Raw genomic sequence first — 21,476 nt, forward strand, 5'->3', positions numbered from 1 at the left:
GATCAGGCCAAGGTGCAGAAAATGCAGTTTTTGGTGTCGTAAACAGGTTTCGGGGTCTCCATTCAGGTTCAACGTTGCGCCGCCATCGTGAAGACCCAAATGCAGTCGAAATTGCAAGTGTCGCAATTTTAGGACGCTGCATTTAGCCCCCACTTTAGCGGGAGTATAAGCGTACGCTCATACTTCCGATAAAGTACAAGGAAACAACATTGAGAAACTTTCACCACGTCAAGGAGGCAAGATACACCAAGCCCCCAGTGGACTAAGGATCTTACGACTTCGATTGACAAAGTTAAAGGGAAGATCACGAGGGAGAACCATGACTATCAGTAGTAAGGTTCCCTCAATATGAGTCATGCAAGAAAGATATCAAAAATTTTCAAGGCAAAGCTAAATTTGTCAAGAAATTTTCAAGTATCTTGAAAAGATATGAACGGGATGTATGCCCCCCTACGTTAAAGCGATCACACATGCCTCACCGGGGGTGATTGCTTTAAGGTAGTGATACATATAAGAAATGAGAAAGGAGCACGTTATCACAAGGATTTAGCCCCCAAGTGTGAGATAAGCCCAAGGATAATAGACACAAAACACAAAGCACAAGGTGACTTCGCTTTCCACGGGGTCAGTATGCTGTATGATAATTCATGTATATCATATGTATGTATGCATAATTGTTCTTCATTCCCCAATCAAGGAAGGTCACCTAGAAGAAGGGAACACATGTGTCTTTTGAGTCAACATGAGAGAGACCAAAAAGAGATCTCAATGTTTTGCATCGTCCTCAAGTAGACAACACTAAGGACAACAAATAGAAGAATGAGAATAACACATAGAAGAAGTAACAAAAGAGATCAAGAGAGAGTCTGCTATGCTAATGTTACTAGTCTAGCACGTCATCTACCCCCCGATCTTGCTGATCAATATTTCGGGAAGGCAGGAAACACGCTAGAGGAGGAACATCCAACACAGCAGATGGAGCTATCACAAGATCCAAACAAGGGCTATGTTCATGTTCTGAGCCACGTCGTTCTTGTCTAGGAGCTAGGATAAGTGCTTTAGAAAATTCGTTAGATAAATGGTTATCAACATCAACATATTCATATTCACTATCAGAATGAACAGGATTAACATTTTCATCTATATCATCATCAAGATTTATAAAAATAGGATCTTTAACTCGCACAGGATCAAGACCATCATGCATCTTATGTTTAGGAGATTTCAGCTCAATCGTCGGCTGAGGAGAAAATGGAATAATACTGGCTGAAGGTGTTTTTGGGGATTGCAAAGTTTGAGAAGCAGCTGCCTGAGCTCTAAGACGACGCTTTCGTCAGCGGTCACGTGCAGAACGATTTCGTCTAGTCTTAGTAGGAAGTTGAGAAGATTGAGGAGGAGGAATGTTCTCATCCTTATCACTTGGGTGTTTAGGTTGTGGTCTCTTAGGTTGAATAATAGGAGAAGAGGAACTTCTCTTCTCTCCATAAGAGGAAGGAGGAGGAACTGCTCCATATAAGGGAGGAATATTTGGTTTAGGAAGGAGACCAAGTCCATCATGACGAGGAGGTATAGGTCTACTTTTAGGAAGTTTATTAGATATAGGCATAGTCACATTCATAGGGATGGGTTGGGAATCTTCTTGAGGAAAGACATTAGTTTTATCTTTCAAAGGAAGAACTTCCTTCTCAAGAATGATAGGAATATCAAGCTTGGGTGTTCTAGGTTCACTTAGAGATAGGATCATATCTTTTTTCCACTTTTGATAAGATTTAAAAAGATGATCACTTTGCGGAGGAAGAGATTGGAATTGTTTAGGCCAAAAGTAATCAATAGGAACGCTAGAAGTTCTTTCAGCTGGTTTAAAGAGACTATGATTGACAGTAACAACTTCGCCATTATGGGAAATTTCAAACACTTGTGAATAGGAGAAGCAATAGCCTTCATGGAAGATAGCCAAGGATAGCCTAACTTCACACGAAATTGTTCGGATGATGGAATAATAGCAAAGTCCACATCAAGGGATTTGTTATGGACCTCAATAGGTAATGTAATAGAACCAATTGCAGGAGAAGAAAATGCATCAAATAGTTTCACAACCACATTTGTTTCATCATAGATCACTTGATTCAATTGCAAAGTAAAAAGAAATTCTTGAGTAATGATATTAATCATACAAGAAGGATCAATAAGCACTCCACGACAAGGTGTATTCTTGACTTTTGCAACTATATATAAAGAACCATCAGGTGCCCTGATAGTTTCACTGGAATCAAAGGTGATGGAAGGTTCTTTAGGGATTTTCTGCTGCTCTACAAAGTTAATCACATTCGGAGTCATGGACACAAGATCATCAGGTGAGACAGAGGAATCATTAGTATCAATCGCATTAGAGGTATGAGAAGGCAATGGATCAGTAAAAATCTTAAGATTTTGGTTAGGAGGAGCTACAGATGTGTTGCCTTTATCATTCACACCAGAAACAGAGATAGTATTATTATCAATCAAATCTTGAATTTTACCCTTTAAAGCAAAACATTTTTCAGTATCATGCCCAAGTTGACGATGAAATTGACAAAAAGATTTGTTATCAAAATAGGGTGAATTAATCTTTGCAGGATCTATTTGCTTTATAGGAGGAAGAGTAAGCACATTTTGTTCCAATAACTTATTCATAATACTATGCAATGATTCATTCAAAGGAGTAAACTTTCTTTCTTTCTTGAAAAACTTAGAAATAGGAGGCACACCTGATGCTGCATTCACATTGTTGTTGATGATGTTTTCATTGAATTAATGGACTCTCTGTTCGGTTTAAACTTCCCAAATGGTTGTTGACTACTATCACCCTTATCACTCAGAGCCATAGGATTTGCTTGTTCCATTTGACTCACAGTCAGTTGATAATTGTGAAGAGTTGCGCACAACTGTTGGAAAGAAGTAAACTCAGAAAACAAAAGTTTTTCTCTAATATCTTTTTGTAAATTAGAAATAAAGATTCGTTGAATATCATTGTCAGGTACTGGAAAAGAAATTTGAGCATACAAATGCTTATATCTACCAATGAAATCAGTCACTTTTTCTTTAACACCTTGTTTACAATGCATTAAATCAATCAAAGTAACTTTAGGACTTATATTGTTTTGAAATTGTTGAATAAAAGCATTTGCAAGTTGTTGGAAAGAAGTAATAGAATAGGAAGACAACGAGCAATACCATTGTAGGGCTTTGTCTCTTAATGTTCTAGTAAACAGTTTTGCAAGCAACCTTTGGTCATAAGCAAAATCGGTACATATTGTTTGAAAGGTCTTAACATGTGTTAGAGGGTCACCCTTACCATTATAAAGCTCCAATTGCGGGATTTCAACATGTTTAGGGGGAATAGCTCGAACAATGTCTAGAGAAAGTGGGCTCGCGACATCAAATGTGGGCACACTAAACTTAGATTGATTCATAGAGGCAATTTGTTGCTGCAAAGAAGAGACAGTTTGTGCAAGATTGTTAATGGTCGCTTCAGTCGAAGAGTTCATATTAGATGTGTTAGATTGTGATGGAGGTATTATGTTATTGAAAGAAGGTATTGATTCAGAGTAAGGTGGTGGGACACTATGATAGTTAGTCATAGGAGATGATTGGAAAGGAGGAACACTACAAGGAGGAATGGAATGATTAAATGAATTGCCCCCTTGTGTCATGTTCATTTGTGGAGATATAATAGGAACACTTGTTGAAGGAATGAATGAAGGAAGAGGGTTGATTGAAGAAGAAGGATTGCCCCCATGACTAGTGATCATAGGTGGAATGTCTTGTATTGAAGTAGTCATTATGTTTGATGTAAAAGTAGGTATACTAGCAATAGGAGTTGTCAAAGGAATAGAATGATTAACTTGAGTAGGAGGTTGTGTATAACCTAAAGTTTCAGCACAACTCTTCATAGGCATCACATTCGAATCCACAATGTGTGCAATACCACGCAAAATATCAATTCCATTCTTATCACTTTGAACCATACGTTTTAGACCCTCAATTAATGAAAGAGCTTCACTATTGGGGTATTCTTGAGACATCCATTGTCGAAAATCATCAAATTGGTTATCCAATTTTGAAAGTTGTTCTACAGAAACCTCATGGAGAGCTTCTTCATCATTAAGAGGATTAGAGGAATTACCCATGTCCTCGTTAAAAAGGCCATTCAAATTAGGTTCCATCTCCTCAGTAATTAAACCTTGGAAGGACTTAATTCTAAGGCTTCGTCTAACGGGAATAGTGTAAGTAGGGCTTATTGTTGTAAACTCATGCACTAAAGAGAGAGAGAAGATTTTGAATTTTAAAGGTAGCAAATTTCAATAAAATCAGCCAATCTCCTAGATTTAAGCTGTTAAATGCAATCAGGACAATCTCCCGAAATTTCGGAAAAAATGTCGGGGATCGTGGCGAATGGAGTGCACACGGTCCTCGCAACTTTTTTCGAAATTTTCAGGGATGAAAGTTATGATGATTTTAAAGCTAATCTGAAAAAATTGAGTGATTTTACGATCTGTAGATAGGCCAAATTAAAGTTGCAATCTCACAATTGAACCCTACCAAGATTGTTGAAAAATGTAAAATTTTGAATTTTGAAAAAGAGGGGGAAACTGAAATTTTGAATTTTATGATTTTAGAAGGAATACTGAAAGCAATGCAGGCTTTGAAATTTAAAAGTTGACTCGATTTCATGCAAAATTCAAATTTGAAAGCGGAAATCAGAGTTACCGCAATTAAACACTTAATTTCAAAAGTCACAAATTGTAAAAATTTGAATAAAGCACTGAAATTTCGAATGAATGCTAACACACTTTTCAGATTTAGTACAGTAAGGAACACAATTTTGATATGAATTTTAATTTCAATGATTTTTGAATGATTAGAAGCCTCAATCCAAGCAATCGCTAGACCAACTTTGACTTTAATTTTGAAAGTGTTAAAATTGATAAAATCAGCCAAAATTCTGGATTTTAGCAGAAAAATACAGTAAGATCTAGCTCCCGAAATTTCGGAAAAAATGTCGGGGACGATGGCGCTCGGGGTGCACACGGTCCTCGCAACTTTTTTCCAAATTTTCAGGGATGAAAGATATTGTGATTTTGTTGCGGAATCCAAAGTTACAGCCGATTTGGAGGTGTTTTGATTAGTGAAATTATCAGTCAAAGGTTGAATCAAGAAGGTTTTAAAAATTAGGGTTTTGACATTTAACCACTTAATTTTCAGAGTTAAAGCACAAATATGAATTGACAATTTGCAATAGAAGGGTAAATCTGAAACAAGCATTGACAATTAAACATTTCACAAGCTCAATTACTAAAAAGAAAATTTTAGGGTTTTTATGCAATCAACTTCTAAAATTTGCAAAAGATCAAACATGGAAATGTAATTAAGGGAGCAAAATTTTCAGATCCAACCATGAATAATCAGAATGAGGATGTTCACGTCGGGTTCATTAAAATGTAAGGCGGAAAAATCGAACCCTAGTTGTTCTCCCCTCCCCAACTCCAAGGAGAGAGAAGGGAGAGTCACTAGGGTTGATGGTTTTCACTTAGGGGAGACTTTACATTCAAAAGAGGGGTTGAAACCCACCAGATCCAATCCCACGCAATGCAAGATTGGATTCTAAATGAGTTTCAAGGGTTGTGACATCAAGGATACCCTCTTTTGTAAAGAATGTAGATAGAATGATTGAACTAGGAATGCATGTAAAGTAGGAAAGATTCACTTATAAACAGAGATAGGGATACGAGATGAAGCTGCGGACCTGGAATTAGCAGTAAAATGTCGAGACGGTGCTGTCCTGCAAATTTGAGCGAAAGTTGACGGGACGATGGCGCCCGACGTGCACACGGTCCTCCGAAAAATCCGCGAAACGAAGGGGGATCTGTTCGTCTCTGCACAAGGATTCCAGATCTTCAATTACAGCCGCGTACCTGCAACCTACACACAGAAAAGAGAGGACGATTGGGGGGTTAGGGATTAGGGGTTTGCCTTTAGGTCAAACCCCGGTTTTGGAATTAACCAAGAAATGAGAATGCTGTAAATGTAAATGTTTGTAATGTAAACAAGTACTGATACCTTGTTGTAAGAATGTTTGTATTCTTACATGCGAAGGTGTAATGTATGTAGCATGTTGTATGTTGTATGTGATCTCCTCTTCAATGGTTGAATCCTTGTCTTGAATGCAACACCTAGCCTTGAATGGAGACTTAGAATGCTCAATTGTTTGAAGGAATGCTTGAATGCTTGAATGTTTGAATGTTTGAATATCGCTTCCGCCTTTTGCACACATATGTCTTCCTCCCTTTTTCTGGAAGAGGAAATGTAGTTTATATACTTGTCAATTAGGGCTAATAGACTGATTTTTCCGACCTTAGGCCGACCAGGAAACATTATTTCCCGAATTGCAAACTTAAAGACCCAATGCCCAAAAGAGACCGGGCCCAAAATAGGGCCAGGGACCAGGGCGCTGGGCGCCATGGTCCCACCTCCCGGGACAGCAGGGTGCAAGGAGGGATCAGGCCAAGGTGCAGAAAATGCAGTTTTTGGTGTCGTAAACAGGTTTCGGGGTCTCCATTCAGGTTCAACGTTGCGCCGCCATCGTGAAGACCCAAATGCAGTCAAAATTGCAAGTGTCGCAATTTTAGGACGCTACAATTACATTGCAAGTTCCTAGGTTCAGTGCATCTAGACACATTGGGTAACACGACACAAAATCATCGCTAAAGTGTCGATGGATGATAACTCATCACAAAAATACCGGTTGGTAACTCATCACAGAGTAATACCGGTTCATACATTTTACCGATTGCCGGTTGTCAAAATGAAGACTGGTAGATCGAAGTGTTAACTACCGCTTTGTTCCTTCGTACCGCTTGAGATCCTCGAACCGCTTTGAGGTCTTCATACCGCTTTGGGTCTTCAGTCAGTTTGTGACCGGTAAACACCTTCTGCAAAACACCGATAGTCTAAAGACTATAATACATAATACCGGTTGGAACAATTACCGGTTGAGCATAACTCATACATAAGGAAGTGGTCATAAAACAAGTGTGTGTCCATCAATGACAATCACAACATCATCAAAATGCCAACAATCTCCCCCTTTGGCTTTGATGGCAACACTTATGAAAATTTTTGACATCTAAGTGCTTTACAACAAAAATATGCCATAATCAAAATTACTCCCCCTAAGCATATACACTATCCCTTTTTGCAGAAAATACAATGTATACTACTCCCTTAAAGAAATAACATGAATGTATACATAACATGCACCAAAATTTTAGATACTACTCGCCCTTTGCCAACAATGACAAAGTGCTGCAGAGTAACCCCTGTTTCACATTATCATTAAAATAAAAAAGTATTTATGACAATAATGAGTGAAACTTATCAAAAACTGATTTAAAATCCTGCATCAAAGTCTTCATGGATAAAGACCATGACTCAAGTAATGAGGTAGCAACCTCACTTTCCGTCAGCATCTGTGATACCTGTTCTTCCATGGCATCAATTGTACTCATCTCTTGAGTTACCGTCAATGCTTCCAGATTGAGAAAGCACTTCTAAAGAATTTGCAGTCTGGGTAATAAAACCAGTTCAAGTTCTTGCAAATCTCTTGTCCTGTTGCTAATCTCCAACTCAATCCTAGCAGACTGAAGCTGATACCGGTGAATAGTTTGCCCATATGTGGTGAAAGAATCATACGGGGTCTTAAAGTTGCTTATGTATGCCTACAAATCAGATTGCAGGTTATCCTTTTGTGCAAGCACATCATCACAAAATAGATGGGGTTGGCTTATTTTGCTCAGCAGTAGTTTTCCCTCATCCATATCATCTCTAATATCCTTCTGCTCTTTCTGAAGTTGAGACCGGAGCTCATTCAGTTTCTTTACTAAGGCAGTGTTAAGTGCCTTTTGATGCTTCTTCTGTGCATTAGCATCAGCAACTTCCTCCAGGCATTGTACCTGGTCCTCTACCACTGTACATAGAAGTTTCAGTTTGGCTAGAGAGGAATCGGTACCGGGGAGGTTGGTACCTGGGATCAAACTGGTAAGGATGTCAATAGCAGTGTGAATGACATCCTGCTTCTTCCTTCTCAATGCTTCCAGTCTTTCTTGTGCTAGCTTTATGCCTTGCAGCAGCTTCGATTCATCTGCAGATTGGAGGTCAAGAGGACTGGTGATGTCGGTCGGTTTGGCTTGACCACCGGTTGCCTTTGGAGTCTCTGCTTGCTTGTTCTTTTCTGCTTCCTTCTCCTCTTCCGCTCTTTTCTTTTCCTCTTCTTTCTCCCTTTGTTCTGCTTCATGCTTTTTCTTCTCTTCCTCCTTTCATTCTTCTTCTTTTCGCTTCTCCTTTTCTTGTTTCTTCTTCTCCTCATCTTTTCGCTTCTCCTCTTCTTTCTTTTCCTCCTCTGCTTTCCTCTTCTCCTCTTCTTTCCTCTTCTTCTCTTCTTTCCTCTTTTCTTCTTCTTGTTTCCTCTTCTCCTCTTCTTTTCTCTTTTCTTCTTCTTGTTTACTCTTCTCCTCTTCTTTTCTCTTTTCTTCTTCTTGTTTCCTCTTCTCTTCCTCTTGTTTCTTCTTCTCCTCCGCTTTCCTTTTCTCTTCCTCTTGCTCCGCTTTCTCTTTATTTGCCTTTTCCTTTTCAGCGTCTGGAGTGACATCTTCAACATCCAAAGCATCAACATCAATGGTGTCTACCTGTTCTGTAGCTGGTTCTCCTTCATCATCAAATGCCTTATCCGGTTTTCCGGTTTCTGGTTCCTGTTCGGCCTTCTTGTTGGCTTCAGACACTTGATGCAACCGGACAGCAGCTTTGGCATGCAGATGAGTGTCCTTCTCTACTTCAGAGGTTTTGCCTTCTAGCAGCCTGAGTCTTCTTCTTCTCATGAAGAAGAGACCTTTGTGTGTCGATAATCTGAAATAATTTGGAATTGGAGGCTTCAGAAAAGTACTAAGCAAATACTTTCTCCCTTATTTCCTATTCTTTTTCTATGGCAATGCGCCATTTGTTGTCCAAAGAATTATATAAAGAATCAGGTGCCTCAGATCTAATTTCTGATGGCAACAGGTCATTCTTGCACAAATAATTAATGACTTCCTGCTCTGTTTCCTCTTTCTCACTATCGGTAAAATCATCAAAACACTCGTTCAGATCACTAAGCAATTTTCTTCTTATATTCTTGATAGTCCTTTGACAATGTGTCATTGGCTTATAAGAAGAGACGTCAATATTTACTGGTGCTGATGATGTAGGTGCAATGCCTGTAGTTTTTGTCTTTTTCCTTGTTTGCCTTGTCTTCTTAGGCTGCACATCTGATTCCGTATCTTCAGATTCCGGTGAGTTGCCCTTGGTCTTCAAATACTTTAGCGGGTGCAACTTCCGGTTTCTTCTTGGCAGGTGACCGCTTGGTCACTTTAGGGCTGGCTGAGGTAACCGGTGCCGATGCCGCTGGCACTGCCTTTCCCTTTTTCACAGAAGGCTCTTCAACCGGTGTTACCCTTTCCAAGTAGGTGCTGGTTCGCTTTTTCTTTGCATTTAAAGGAGAGGCAATTAGGGTGGAGGCATACCCATCCAACATGTCATACATCACCTCATATCCCATAGGTTCTACTTCTTCCTGTCTGGGTTCTACCGCCTCCATTATGCACTCATCTACTCTAATGTTAAAGCAGATGTCGTCTTCATACTTCTTAACAATATCGCCAGATATCCTCATCTTTTGGCTCATCTTCCGTTTGAATTCATCAAAATATTTATTCAAGACTTAAGGATATCCGGTTCCCACCGCTTGGAGACTTTCCCTAATTTGTTTGGTGACCAGTTGGTCAGCAGACCATTGAATATCATCGACTCCCAGGAAATAGCCTTGAAAGTAGAAAAACAAACCCACCAAAAGTTGTCCAAATTTGAATCTAAGGGCACTGTCCTGTTTAATGGACTTCAAGTTCAGTAGAAGTTGCTTCTGCGAATAGGTGCATAGATCAAATGAGGCGTCCTCCATGATCATTCTGTAAGCGGCATTAACCGCAGCAATAGAGACAGAGTTTAATATGCTGGCATAAAACGTCCGGTATCTAATCACCATGCAAGCTTACTTGACCAACTCATCTTTGATGGTGTTGGCGGTCATTCCCCGTTGATCTTTCACATAACCAGTGAGCTTAGTCATTTTTGTCTTGATGACCGTCCTTAGGGCTGGCACCTCACCAATGTTGTAGAAACCGGTAACGGCATGAATTGTTTTAGGCGTAATGTCATGCGTTTTCTCGAGATACATCTTGTCGCCATGCACTCTGCTTAGGATGATGCAGATGTGGTCTTCCGTGAACTCTTCAAGAAAGTAAACCGCACTGTGAAGTTTCTTCCTCTCTAGAATGCTGTATTCCGGTTTGATCTTCTTATCATCCCCACAAAACAGACTTAGCTGGGAATGAATCGCTAAGGATCCTAGGTCTTCTAGTTTGCAGTCAATGTACCCTGAAATATCTCCTTCGACAATGACTCCGGCAGGTATTTGGGACAAGGCATTGTATTTCATTTTTCTTTGAATGAATTCAGCAGAGTCCATAGGTGCACTAGAACTGGAGTGTGATGCAGAAGCCATGATTTAACTGATAAACAAAAATTTCGAGAAATACCTTCACAATTTCGAAATTTAGGGTTTGACAAATGCAGCTCACACTACACCTACTTCGATTGCTTGATTACCGCTTGGTGTTCTTCACTTGATTGATTGAAGATATCTCCCGATTCTTCTGCAAGATTTGAAAACTCTATGAATCGCAACTCAAATCGCCTTTTGTCGCTCTGCTCTTGTAAAATTCTTCGCTCGAAAACTGATAAGTGAAAATGACTTGAAAATCCCTTTTAAATGAATTCTTCACCTACCATAATAAATGCTCCACCGCTAGGGTATAAACCCTAATTTTGCCTTTTACCGCTTCACAATCTTCTGCCAATTAACAGGTAACGTATTCCGGTTAAGGTCTTTTACTGGTATAAACTTGGGGTTCGAAATATTTCACCGATTTGTTCCCCCTAAGCTTTTCTGAAGCTCAATTTGCCGGTTCAGCGACTTCCACACTAGGTGCAGAAACCGGTTCATCTTGTGACACTTCTTTAGGTTTCTTTTTCCATGTTTATTCATTCCTGCTTGAAGGATTTCAACATCAATCTTCCCTTCTGGAGTGACCGGTATATCATCTGATAGGTTCTTTCTCATTCTGTAGGTTCTGGCAGGGTGTCCCGGTTTGTTGCAATGATAGCATACCATTCCAGGTGTTCTCCATGGTCCATTGTTCATTCTACCATTCTTCCTCTTGCATGTTGCAGCAGTGTGACCGCTACCATGGCAGATCAAACAGGTTGCTCTCCAACCGGTTGCCGCTTGATCGCCACCACCACCTGACTGATGGTCATAGGCATTATACCCGTTTGGATTCCAGTTCACAAATGATTCAGGAAAAACTCTTTGAGTCCTTAGTGGATATTTCCCATTGTTTTGCATAACAGACCTGCATTCAAATGCTCTATGCCCAAACTTGTTGCATGCATAATAGTTTCCATTGAATTTATTGGATCTAGGCTTATCGTTTAGAAAATAAGGAAAATTATTGTAGGCCTTATTTCTACACACATTAGCAGTATGTCCTTCCTTGAGACAATTAAAGCAAACAAGTTTAAACTTTTGCTTACCTTTATCCTTTGATGTCGGTTGCTTCTTTGATGCTCCATCTTTTGTTCCAGAGGTCTCACCTTCCTCATAACTGAAAAAACCAAGTCCAGTAGTATTCTTTACCGGTTTTGCTGATTCGAGCTTTTGTTCTAGCTTAATAGTACTCTTATTGAATTTGGCAAGTATTTCTTTTGACTCAATGAGTTCCTTGGAAATAGCAGCATTGGATTCCTTCAAGGTTGCGTTCTCAGAAATAGCCATGTTTAGTTCACCTTGCATTTCTTCTTTTTCCACTTTACTCTCTTGGAGATGAGCGATAAGGGTACTGATTTCTTGCTTCAGCTTGGAGATCTCATGATCTTTGTCTTTTACCAGATCTTCATCTTTCCTCCGGTTCTCAAGCTCTTGACACATTTTGATAGCAGTCCTTCCAGTTCCCTTCTCAAGTTGGCATTAGATTCATTCAGTTTTTCAACTTCTTCAACTAGGGCTTCCATGTCAGCTTTATCAGAAGAACTATTTTCAGTAAGCTCCATCAGTTTCTTAGCATGCTCTCTTGTTTTTGCCAGAGAGGCTTTATATTTGACTTTGAGTTCATCATAAGCTTTCTTAGTCTGGGTGAGACGCTAAGTAAGTTCCCTCACAGTGTATTCCCCCATATCTCTTTCCAAGTGGTTAAACTTATAGAAAGGTTGGGTCTGATACCAATTGATGAATACTAAGAGGGGGGGGGGTGAATTAGTATACCAAAAAATACTGAACTTAAACTCTTAAACAGTTTAGCAGTTAACCGGTATAACAGATTTACTAACAAACCGGTTGAGACAAATGTAAACCAAACAACAAATAAAACATTCACCCACAAGAGCACAATCACCATAACACAAGAGGTTTTGACGTGGAAACCTATTGTGCGAATCGCACACCCATCCCCGTCTTGGACAGGGACCCTCGGTTTGTGCCTTTCTATCTTTGCGGAAGAGGAAGGGGATATGAAGGGTCAAGTGCCGCTAAAACCAAATTCGGCCTCTAGGGGCTGTTGTGACGTATTCATGCATCGCCCCATAAATGGGACCCCTGCTTTTTGCTTTCTGGGGTTTGTTTTTCTAGTTTTTTTTTAAGGTTTTGTCTGTTAGCCTTTGCATGATGAGTGCTGTCAGGGGAGTCGTGGGGATGGCTGGCTCTGCTTGAGCCAGGGTGAGTCAATAGGGCCCCAGAATTAGGGTTTCTTTGAGAGTCTTCCTTAGGGCCTGGTTTTGCTCTTATTGCTCATTGTGTCTTGCTTGGTGAGTGAATATCATCCTTGAAGGTCTGAGTTAGGTCAAGTTGGTGAGTGATGGAGTTTGGAATGTCATCTTGATCTTCAAATGTCCTGATCCTAAAATTTGGCTAAGTGTGGAATGTCCTGATCCTGAAATTTGACTGTCTGGAAAACTGACGAATCCTCCAAAAACTAGAATTTGCAATATAACTCCTGGAGGTCCGAAACCACTCTCAAACATCTTGAAAGTATATATGGAATATGACTTTTCCTTATATCTTTCTTCTTTCTTATACTTAAATGTTATATTCCATAAAATGATCCTTCGGCGAGATCTTGACAAACTTGCCTAAGTGCCCAAGCTTGCACTTCTTGAGGAAAAAGTTTAAAATCGCCAAAATGCCCGAAGGGGCGAATTTCGAACCCTGGGGCTAAAATGTGAAAATGTTGAAAAGTTGCAAAAAGCCCCCAGAGGTCCGAATTTCACTTAAGTCCTCCAATTTCGGACCCTGGGGCCGAAATTTAAAAATGTTTAAATGTTGCAAAAAGATCCTTTAGGTCCGAATTTCACTTAAAATGCCCAATTTTGGACCCAGAAGCCAAAAACTGGAAAATGTTTAAATGTTGCAAAAAGACCCTTTAGGTCCGAATTTCACTTAAAATGCCCAATTTCGGACCCAGAAGCCAAAACTGGAAAATGTTTAAATGTTGCAAAAAGACCCTTAAGGTCCGAATTTCACTTAAAATGCCCAATTTCGGACCCAGAAGCCAAAAACTGGAAAATGTTTAAATGTTGCAAAAAGACCCTTTAGGTCTGAATTTCACTTAAAATGCCCAATTTCGGACCCAGAAGCCAAAATTTGAAAAAGTAAAATGTTGCAAAAGGACCCCAATGGTCCGAAATCCACTTAAGTCCCCCAAATTCGGACCCTGGAGCTGAAATTCGGAAAATGATAAAATTGCAAAAACATCGAAACACTCTGAAATTTGCGAAAAGGGGCTAAAGGTCCGAAATTTACCTTGAGTTTTCGAAAAGGTGGTTAAGGTCCGAAGTTTTTAAAAGAATTTGCACAGCATGTTAAAAATCCGAAATTCGTAGAAATTGTAGAAAGTGCCTTAGGGTCCGAAGTTTTCTTGAGTTGCGAAACATATGCTAGGGTCCGAAATACCTCCAGTTTGCCGAAAACGCCTTGAAACTCCGAATTTACAAACATGTTTAATGGTCCGAAATATCTCCAATCGCAAAGGGCGCCCATGGTCCGAAGTTCGCCCTTAGGGTTAGAAAACGCAGTTTAAAGTTTACAAAACAGCGCCATAGCTCCGAAATCCAGAAAGGGGATGAGTGTTAGGATTTTAAAATTTGCAGGAGCTCTTCAAACCTCCAAAGTCGCGCTATAAGAAGTTTTCAAATGCCATAAACCCATTCAAAACGCCCAAGACTCCAAAGGTAAAATCACGCAAAAGTAAATCCCCCAAACACTATCAAGATCAAGGATCAGATTTCACATTCGAAGAGAAAGGAGAAGCATTTTCAAGATACATCTCACAAAGAGCTTCTCAAGCCAGACATCGTAATTAAATTTAATGTTTGTTAAATTAAATTATTTAATTTTTCAAATTGATTTATTAAAATGAAATTGATTGTTCGTAGGTCGCGGGACGTCATTGGAGAACTGGGAGAAAAACCTGAAACGCAAATCGAAGAAGGATCGCAATCAATGCCTGGCGCTGAAGACTGGAAAAGAAAAGATGCAAGAGCGCGAGAACAACCGAGCATTGGGAAGCGTGCCACCAGACTACAAAGCTGAAGTCCACCACCGGGACCAAAGACCAAAGAACACTCTGAATGCTCCAAGTCTATGCATTCTCAAGAAAGCATATAGCTGGATTTAATTCCAAGAATTCAATTTCTAAAAAACTGAAACTGCTTTATTGTAAACTGCCTATGGGTCCCGCACAAGATATTTTTGTGGATAACTATTCCCAACCACCAAGAAGATTGGATAGACCTGAATTAAAGCCAAATAGTGGCAGGTAGTTGAGATAGTTGCTGGTTGGATAACTGAGAATTAATTCGGCATGGGTTAAAGCTGCCAGCTTCTGGAAGGCAGATCAGGACCCTTGGATGCAGTCCATCCTAGCCTTCGATTCAAAATTGTAATATCTATAAAAGGCAGAGGCCTTTCTTTTGTAAAAGGTTAGATGGTTAGGTAGTTAGAGATTGTTAGATAGTTAGATTTAAGAGTTAGAATAGGTTAGATCTTAGCAGTGGCATAGAGATGTTGCAGAAATTGTTGTAATAGGCAGCTGAAATCATATATAGACATTGAATTGGTGTTTATTGTCTTGTTTTCATCCCGTTTGCATGGTTTCTCTCAGCATTTTAGATAGATCTTTCTATTTTGGGTGTGCAGGTATTTGATAGATTCAGGCTCATACCATTGAGGATATACTGATTGTGTATCCTTTTGTATGGTTAACCTGAGCCTTTAATTGTGCTTAGTTCAATTGTAGGTGTCCGTCTGAGTTGTGCCAGAATTGGGTGCTTAGTCGTGCGTCTCCAGTCTGAAAATCTTCCAAGTCCCTTTGAAGATTGCACCATTCCTGCAAGATTGTGAGCTATTTTGGCGAAGCAAGAATTGGTTATGTTGAATCTGTCTACCCGCATACCCGTGTTGTTAGTTTTAGATCTCCTAACCCTTTCCTTTTGCTCTTTATTACGTAATTCGAGAATCACAGCAGACCAGTTTGTTGCAAATCGTAAGTCCCCTTGTGTTTCCAATAAAAACACATCAAACCACTGAGTAGTCCCGCAGTCAAGACCTGACAATCAAAACCTTAAGGTTGTCCCCTTTGATCAAACCAAAAACAGCATTAGGGACTTCCTTATCTCAAGAGAGGATAGGATACTCAGCTGGTTATTCTATTCTGCGTTGGCCGTATGGAGTTTGCAGCAATGCGATTTCAAACACGTCAACAAAACCCAAATGGGAAAAACCACGGTGAGCAGAAACTCACAAGTAACTATCGACAGAATAGAAACCAGACCGGTTAAGGTCAGACCGGTTAAGGTCTTACAATGTTCTTTACCAGAACAGATCCTGTTAGGAATCTAGATCTCTGTTAGGAGATAAGTCCTGTTAGAGATTACCTTGTGAGAGGATTTCAGATTTACAGTTGTGAATCACCTTGCTAGAGGATTTACAAAGGCTTTGCCAGGCCTACCCGGTTAAGGGTTTCAGACTTGTCGAAGATGTGAGTAATCAACAAGTGAGTGATCTAGATACTAGCATAGTATGCTTGGTTAGATCCATGATAGCTCATTGTTAATGCACATTTAGCATTACTTCAGTCTTCAATACTTCTACCCTCTGTTTCTTCACACAGACCTAATCTTCTCTTCTATATGTCGCACATACAAAAACCCTCATCCACTATTAAAACCTTATCTTTTTTTTAAAACCCTAGACATGATGTCCTTATAAAAGAATCTGATTTCATGTCGGTCCAATAAGATTACATTGCAAGTTCCTAGGTTTAGTGCATCTAGACACATTGGGTAACACGACACAAAATCACCGCCAAAGTGTCGGTGGATGATAACTCATCACAAAAATACCGGCTGGTAACTCATCACAGAGTAATACCAGTTCATACATTTTACCAATTGTCGGTTGTCAAAATGAAGATTGGTAGATTGAAGTGTTAATTATTGCTTTGTTCCTTCGTACTGCTTGAGATCCTCGAACCGCTTTGAGGTCTTCATACCACTTTGGGTCTTCAATCAATTTGTGACCGGTAAACACCTTCTGCAAAACACCGATAGTCTAAAGACTATAATACATAATACCGGTTGGAACAATTACCGGTTGAGCATAACTCATACATAAGGAAGTGGTCATAAAACAAGTGTGTGTCCATCAATGATAATCACAACATCATCAAAATGCCAACAGTTAAAGGTTTCCATGTCTTGGGGGGAATGCCGAGCTTTCCCTTGGTAGAAATGAGAGGCGAAAATGAAACGCATCGGCTCACAAAGTGTCGAGCTTCTCTCCTTTGCATTTTATCCTATCGCCCTCTTTGGTGATACTTGGCTTTTATCAGCATTTACAACGAGACTTTGGAAAAAAGGAAAAGCTTTTATTTTAAAACATGCGAATTTTGTTTCCCCTTATTACTTTGGTTTCTATCACTTAAAACTTATTGGTGCTTTCATTGGGATTTGAAGGTGAAATAAGGAAAGAGCTTTTCCAAACCTTATTCCTCTTTAGAATTTTGACCTTCTACTTTGTCACTTTGATATATCTTTTTGGCTCTTTATTGGTCCTTTTTTGGTGGATTCAAGGCGTTGTATGAAGATCGCGATTTTGCACACAAAGGAGATAAAAAGAAGTTCGAACCTCTATTTTGTATTTTGACCAAGCTCGAATTTGAGGCATTTTGCTGCCAAAATATATACACAACTCATCATCGCGTTGGCATTTTGTTTCTATTTGCTTTGTTTTGAAAACTCGGGGTATTTTTGGCCTTTTCATCGGCCATGTGGAGAGGCATGAGGTTGTGATTTCAAACTCATTTTGAGCTTATCTGTTGGTATTGTTTTCAGCATTAGAAGGGAGGGCGAACAAAAATGTAACCAAACTGATTATGTATCACCCAACCTGAACTTCACTTCATGCACTTGACTCTCGGCATTTCCCATGGGGAAATCTTCGGCATACGAAGGTGATTGCAAGGGTGCGATTTAACTTCTAGTGACTATGACTCAAAGCACAAGTCAGGTTTTGCATCGGCTTCAGCCAGTAAAAACGAAAGAGGGAAAACTTGGTCCTTGCTTGGACCTTCAATCCCCCTAACACCACTCTTTGGTGTTTCCATTACCATTATTGAGTTTCCTATTGGCAGTTTAAAGGGGTCAAAAAGGCATGCGATCTCATTTCTCTCATTCACACTAGCAAGCTACAAGCAAACAGGGGTCCCCTGCCTGAGATGGGGTGTGTGTGCAATACGCACAACACTATGTTACTTGAACTTGAACATCCTACAAGATACCTACACAAAATGATAGGAATTCAACACATTTTGGATTTGAATTGATTTTACAGATGTGCCACCCAAGTTGGTAATAAAACCTAATAAGTCTAGGTCAAGTAAGAATTTTAGCATACGATGCTTGTAGATGGGTATTTTATGCCTCTTAATATTCATGCTGAAATAAATCGATTATGTTTTTTGCGACTTGGGTGATATTCATCTATAGAGAGTTCTCGAAGTTAAAAGTTTATCTACAGATTGCAATGTGGGAAGATGCAGCAAGTTTAAGAAGAGAATGAGTTTATATGTACTTTAGTAAACAACTATAAAATGTGATGTGGTGAGATGTAGTGAGATTCAGATGTTGTGATATAGTATGCTTGTTGGTTTACATGTGGTGATGTTTGGTAGCAACTACAAGACATTTGGAGGAGAACTTGTATACTGAATTTAGTATATTACTAGATGTATGAATGGAGATGCAAGTGGACATGTGACAATGTTGGGGTTCATGTGGTAGAATCCAAGGACATGGTTATGTTTAGGAGGGTGTTTTGAGATACTGCAAATAGTCAAAACTGATGTAATGTTTGTATGTGCTTGGGGTTGGCAATGGTGACTACAGTGTTAAAAATGTTAACACCAAAATTGTTTGATGAGTAACTATAAACTAATAGATGATGGCTACATATATATAGTGATTATGCACATGGAGACATTATGTTTGGTGATATGTGTAGTATGTTGATATCATGGTATGATCAAATATAGTTGTGTGATTTTTGGTATTCTGTAGGTTGCTTGGATAGTTAGGTGGTTAGTATTCCATGATTATATATATATATATATATATATCACTAATTTCGAATCATATTGTCATGTCCCCTTCTTGAGCATAAGTTTGTGGATGATCCTTAGCACCATTTTTCGTAATTTTTCTTCTGGGGTAATGGGATGGTAGAAAAAAACAAAATTATTTAATTGAAGTTGTTGACTAGTAAAAATTGAAAGACAACTAACATTTCAATTATTTAAAAAAGCATTTGAAGTAATTATTTCAGGTTTTGCTAGACCCATGGTGCAAAAAGGTGATAAAAAAGGACACTTAGTTATATTTTTATAACTTTGAAGAATATTTTTCAAATGAGAAACAAATGTTATTTTATTTCCTCAAAAAAGTTATAAATAGGAGGAATGTTTTTGAAAAGGGTTTCTTGCTTTTTGAAACAATCCCATTTTTCAAGAATGAACGTGCATTCTTCTTCTTCTCTTCCCAAGGACGAAAATTTTCTAGATTTGTGAAGCTTCAAGGATGAAAACCCTCCGAGTTTTTTAGTGCTGTTGCATATAGGTATTGAAGTATGCTTTAATAGATGTTGATTTTAGTGATTTAATTTTGGGTGAGGTTTGCAGTGTTTATTTCCAGTTTTAAATGATACCTCAGTTATGGTTTCAGTTTTGGATTTATGGTGATTAATGGTGCATATATTTGCCAGTATTTGTGCGAGTCGAAATTCTAAATACCAGGCCAGACCTGCTGGTATATTTTTCTGATTGCATAATATTATGTGCAAATGATGCTCATTTTATCATTGCTGGTTTGTATCTCTTCTTCGAATATATCCATATTATTATGAGTTGATTACCCTGTTAATAGGCCGTACTAATTTCTTGAGCAATAGTTTGAGCCATACCAATAGGGGTGATTGCTAAAAATGATTTATTTTTTCTGCAAGGCATAAATCATTGAGGAGGCCATACACATCATTAACACTACATTTGGGAAGACAAATTTTTGATTTGTGGGTTCCACGTTATCTTGTATTTTCCTTATCAAAGCCATACAACACTTAGGCACCAGTAATATTTTAAATCTGCTGTTAGCTTCTTGTGTGAGTCACAAGCCTGAAGACGAAGTTTGAACTTGGTCAAAACAAATTATATCCAATTCCTGCCTACCATACCATTTCATTATGGTAATTTCTACCTGTTGTACTCCCTTGGTACAAACCGTACCGCTTATGTAGGTAACATTGTTAAGTGTTTTGGTGTTTGGATCAGCATAAATTTCAGAAACTTATCAATTTCCAGCTGTGATCATTGATTCTTTGCTCTTATCATTATTCCATCGTTTGATCACAATTCTGGTAATATTTCTGCAGTTTTAATATTACACTGATTTATGCTAGAAGTTTGTGTTTACAATAGTTGCAGATAAACATCTTATCAATAACAGAGTTGGGCTTAAAGATTATTATCAGTTGTTCCATCTTCTTGAGCTTTGCTATAGAATTTGGGTATTATTTTTTGTGTTTTTAGTTAAATTGCCAATTGTTTGATGAAATGTCTCCTTGCTTAATCATGGATAAATTTCTGACATAATATTTGGATTTCATTATTAAAAATAACACAAAATAATTTCTTCCTTCCAATATTGTAATTAATTGGATGGTTTATCCCCAGTTTGAAGTAACATTTGATATTGTAAAAAGATCCTGGATGGTTCACCATTAAATTCTTGTTATCACTGTAATAGGTCCTGGTCAGTTTATCCACTAGATCTTATCCTTATTTTCAGTACAAAGCAGATTCAAATTGTTGACCTTTTAAGTAGTTGCATATCAAAATTGTTCTACACTTTTTGGAAAGTCCATTCACTGCAAGATCCTTTCTTATCAACCTGTATTATTTGCCATTTATCACAGAAGAACAAATTTTTTTCATAATTTCAAAAACTTATGGTTTCTCAAGCTTTCGATCAGCTCACACGCAAATTGTGAAGAAGCTTTGATACAATTATGATGTATTGAAAGACAATTTCATTACATGATGTGCATTTACTATGGAACCTCATGCATTGCATACTTATGCTCTGAAGGTTGATTGGGATGGCTATACAATTGGTTATTATGGCCGTATTTTTGAGGCTAGAAACAAATCTAAAGGCGGGTCATTTGAGGTATTCCTTTCATTCCATTTCTCTTTTGAACATCTTACATTATGTTACTTAGAACAATTTCCTTTCGATGAAGAAATATTTGCTTGCATTCAATTTGAATGGAATATATAATAGATTTTATTGAAGTTTATCTGTATTAAGTATCAAGTTTGCAGAGTCCATGAGATAAGTTGAAGAGTTTCTGGAATTTTTTTGAACTTTATCTCTTTCATTATGTGAGAATGTTGATAGATTTCAAATGTTGTTGTTCAATGTGTATTTGTATTTGTATTGTTCACTTAATATGGTCCTGCATCGATATTTTTGTTAATTTATGTCCATTGTGGATGCTGTTTTAAATTGCTGCTATTATGAAGCATCTATCGCATTTTTTTTTCATAAGAGGAAAGTTGTGTTATACAAATAAAGGACACAAAGCTCTAGAATAACAAATGACATGTATTTAGTAGCATACAACATAGAATTTGATAGAAACTTCAGCTTTATTGATATACTAATTGGTATACATCTACAACTAT

The 21,476-nt window shown here is 38.5% G+C and overlaps 1 protein-coding gene across 1 annotated transcript in view; it reads left to right on the top strand.

Moving 5' to 3' along the window:
- LOC131080020 (peptidyl-prolyl cis-trans isomerase FKBP19, chloroplastic) overlaps positions 1–21,476 on the top strand; it is a 198,098-nt gene that overhangs the window by 117,173 nt on the left and 59,449 nt on the right. The window contains exon 6 of the mRNA XM_058018099.2: positions 20,878–20,958. Coding sequence (XP_057874082.1) covers positions 20,878–20,958 — 81 coding nt within the window. The remainder of the gene's footprint in view (positions 1–20,877; positions 20,959–21,476) is intronic.

Source organism: Cryptomeria japonica, chromosome 9 (assembly GCF_030272615.1).
Source record: "Cryptomeria japonica chromosome 9, Sugi_1.0, whole genome shotgun sequence".
NCBI lineage: Eukaryota > Viridiplantae > Streptophyta > Pinopsida > Cupressales > Cupressaceae > Cryptomeria > Cryptomeria japonica.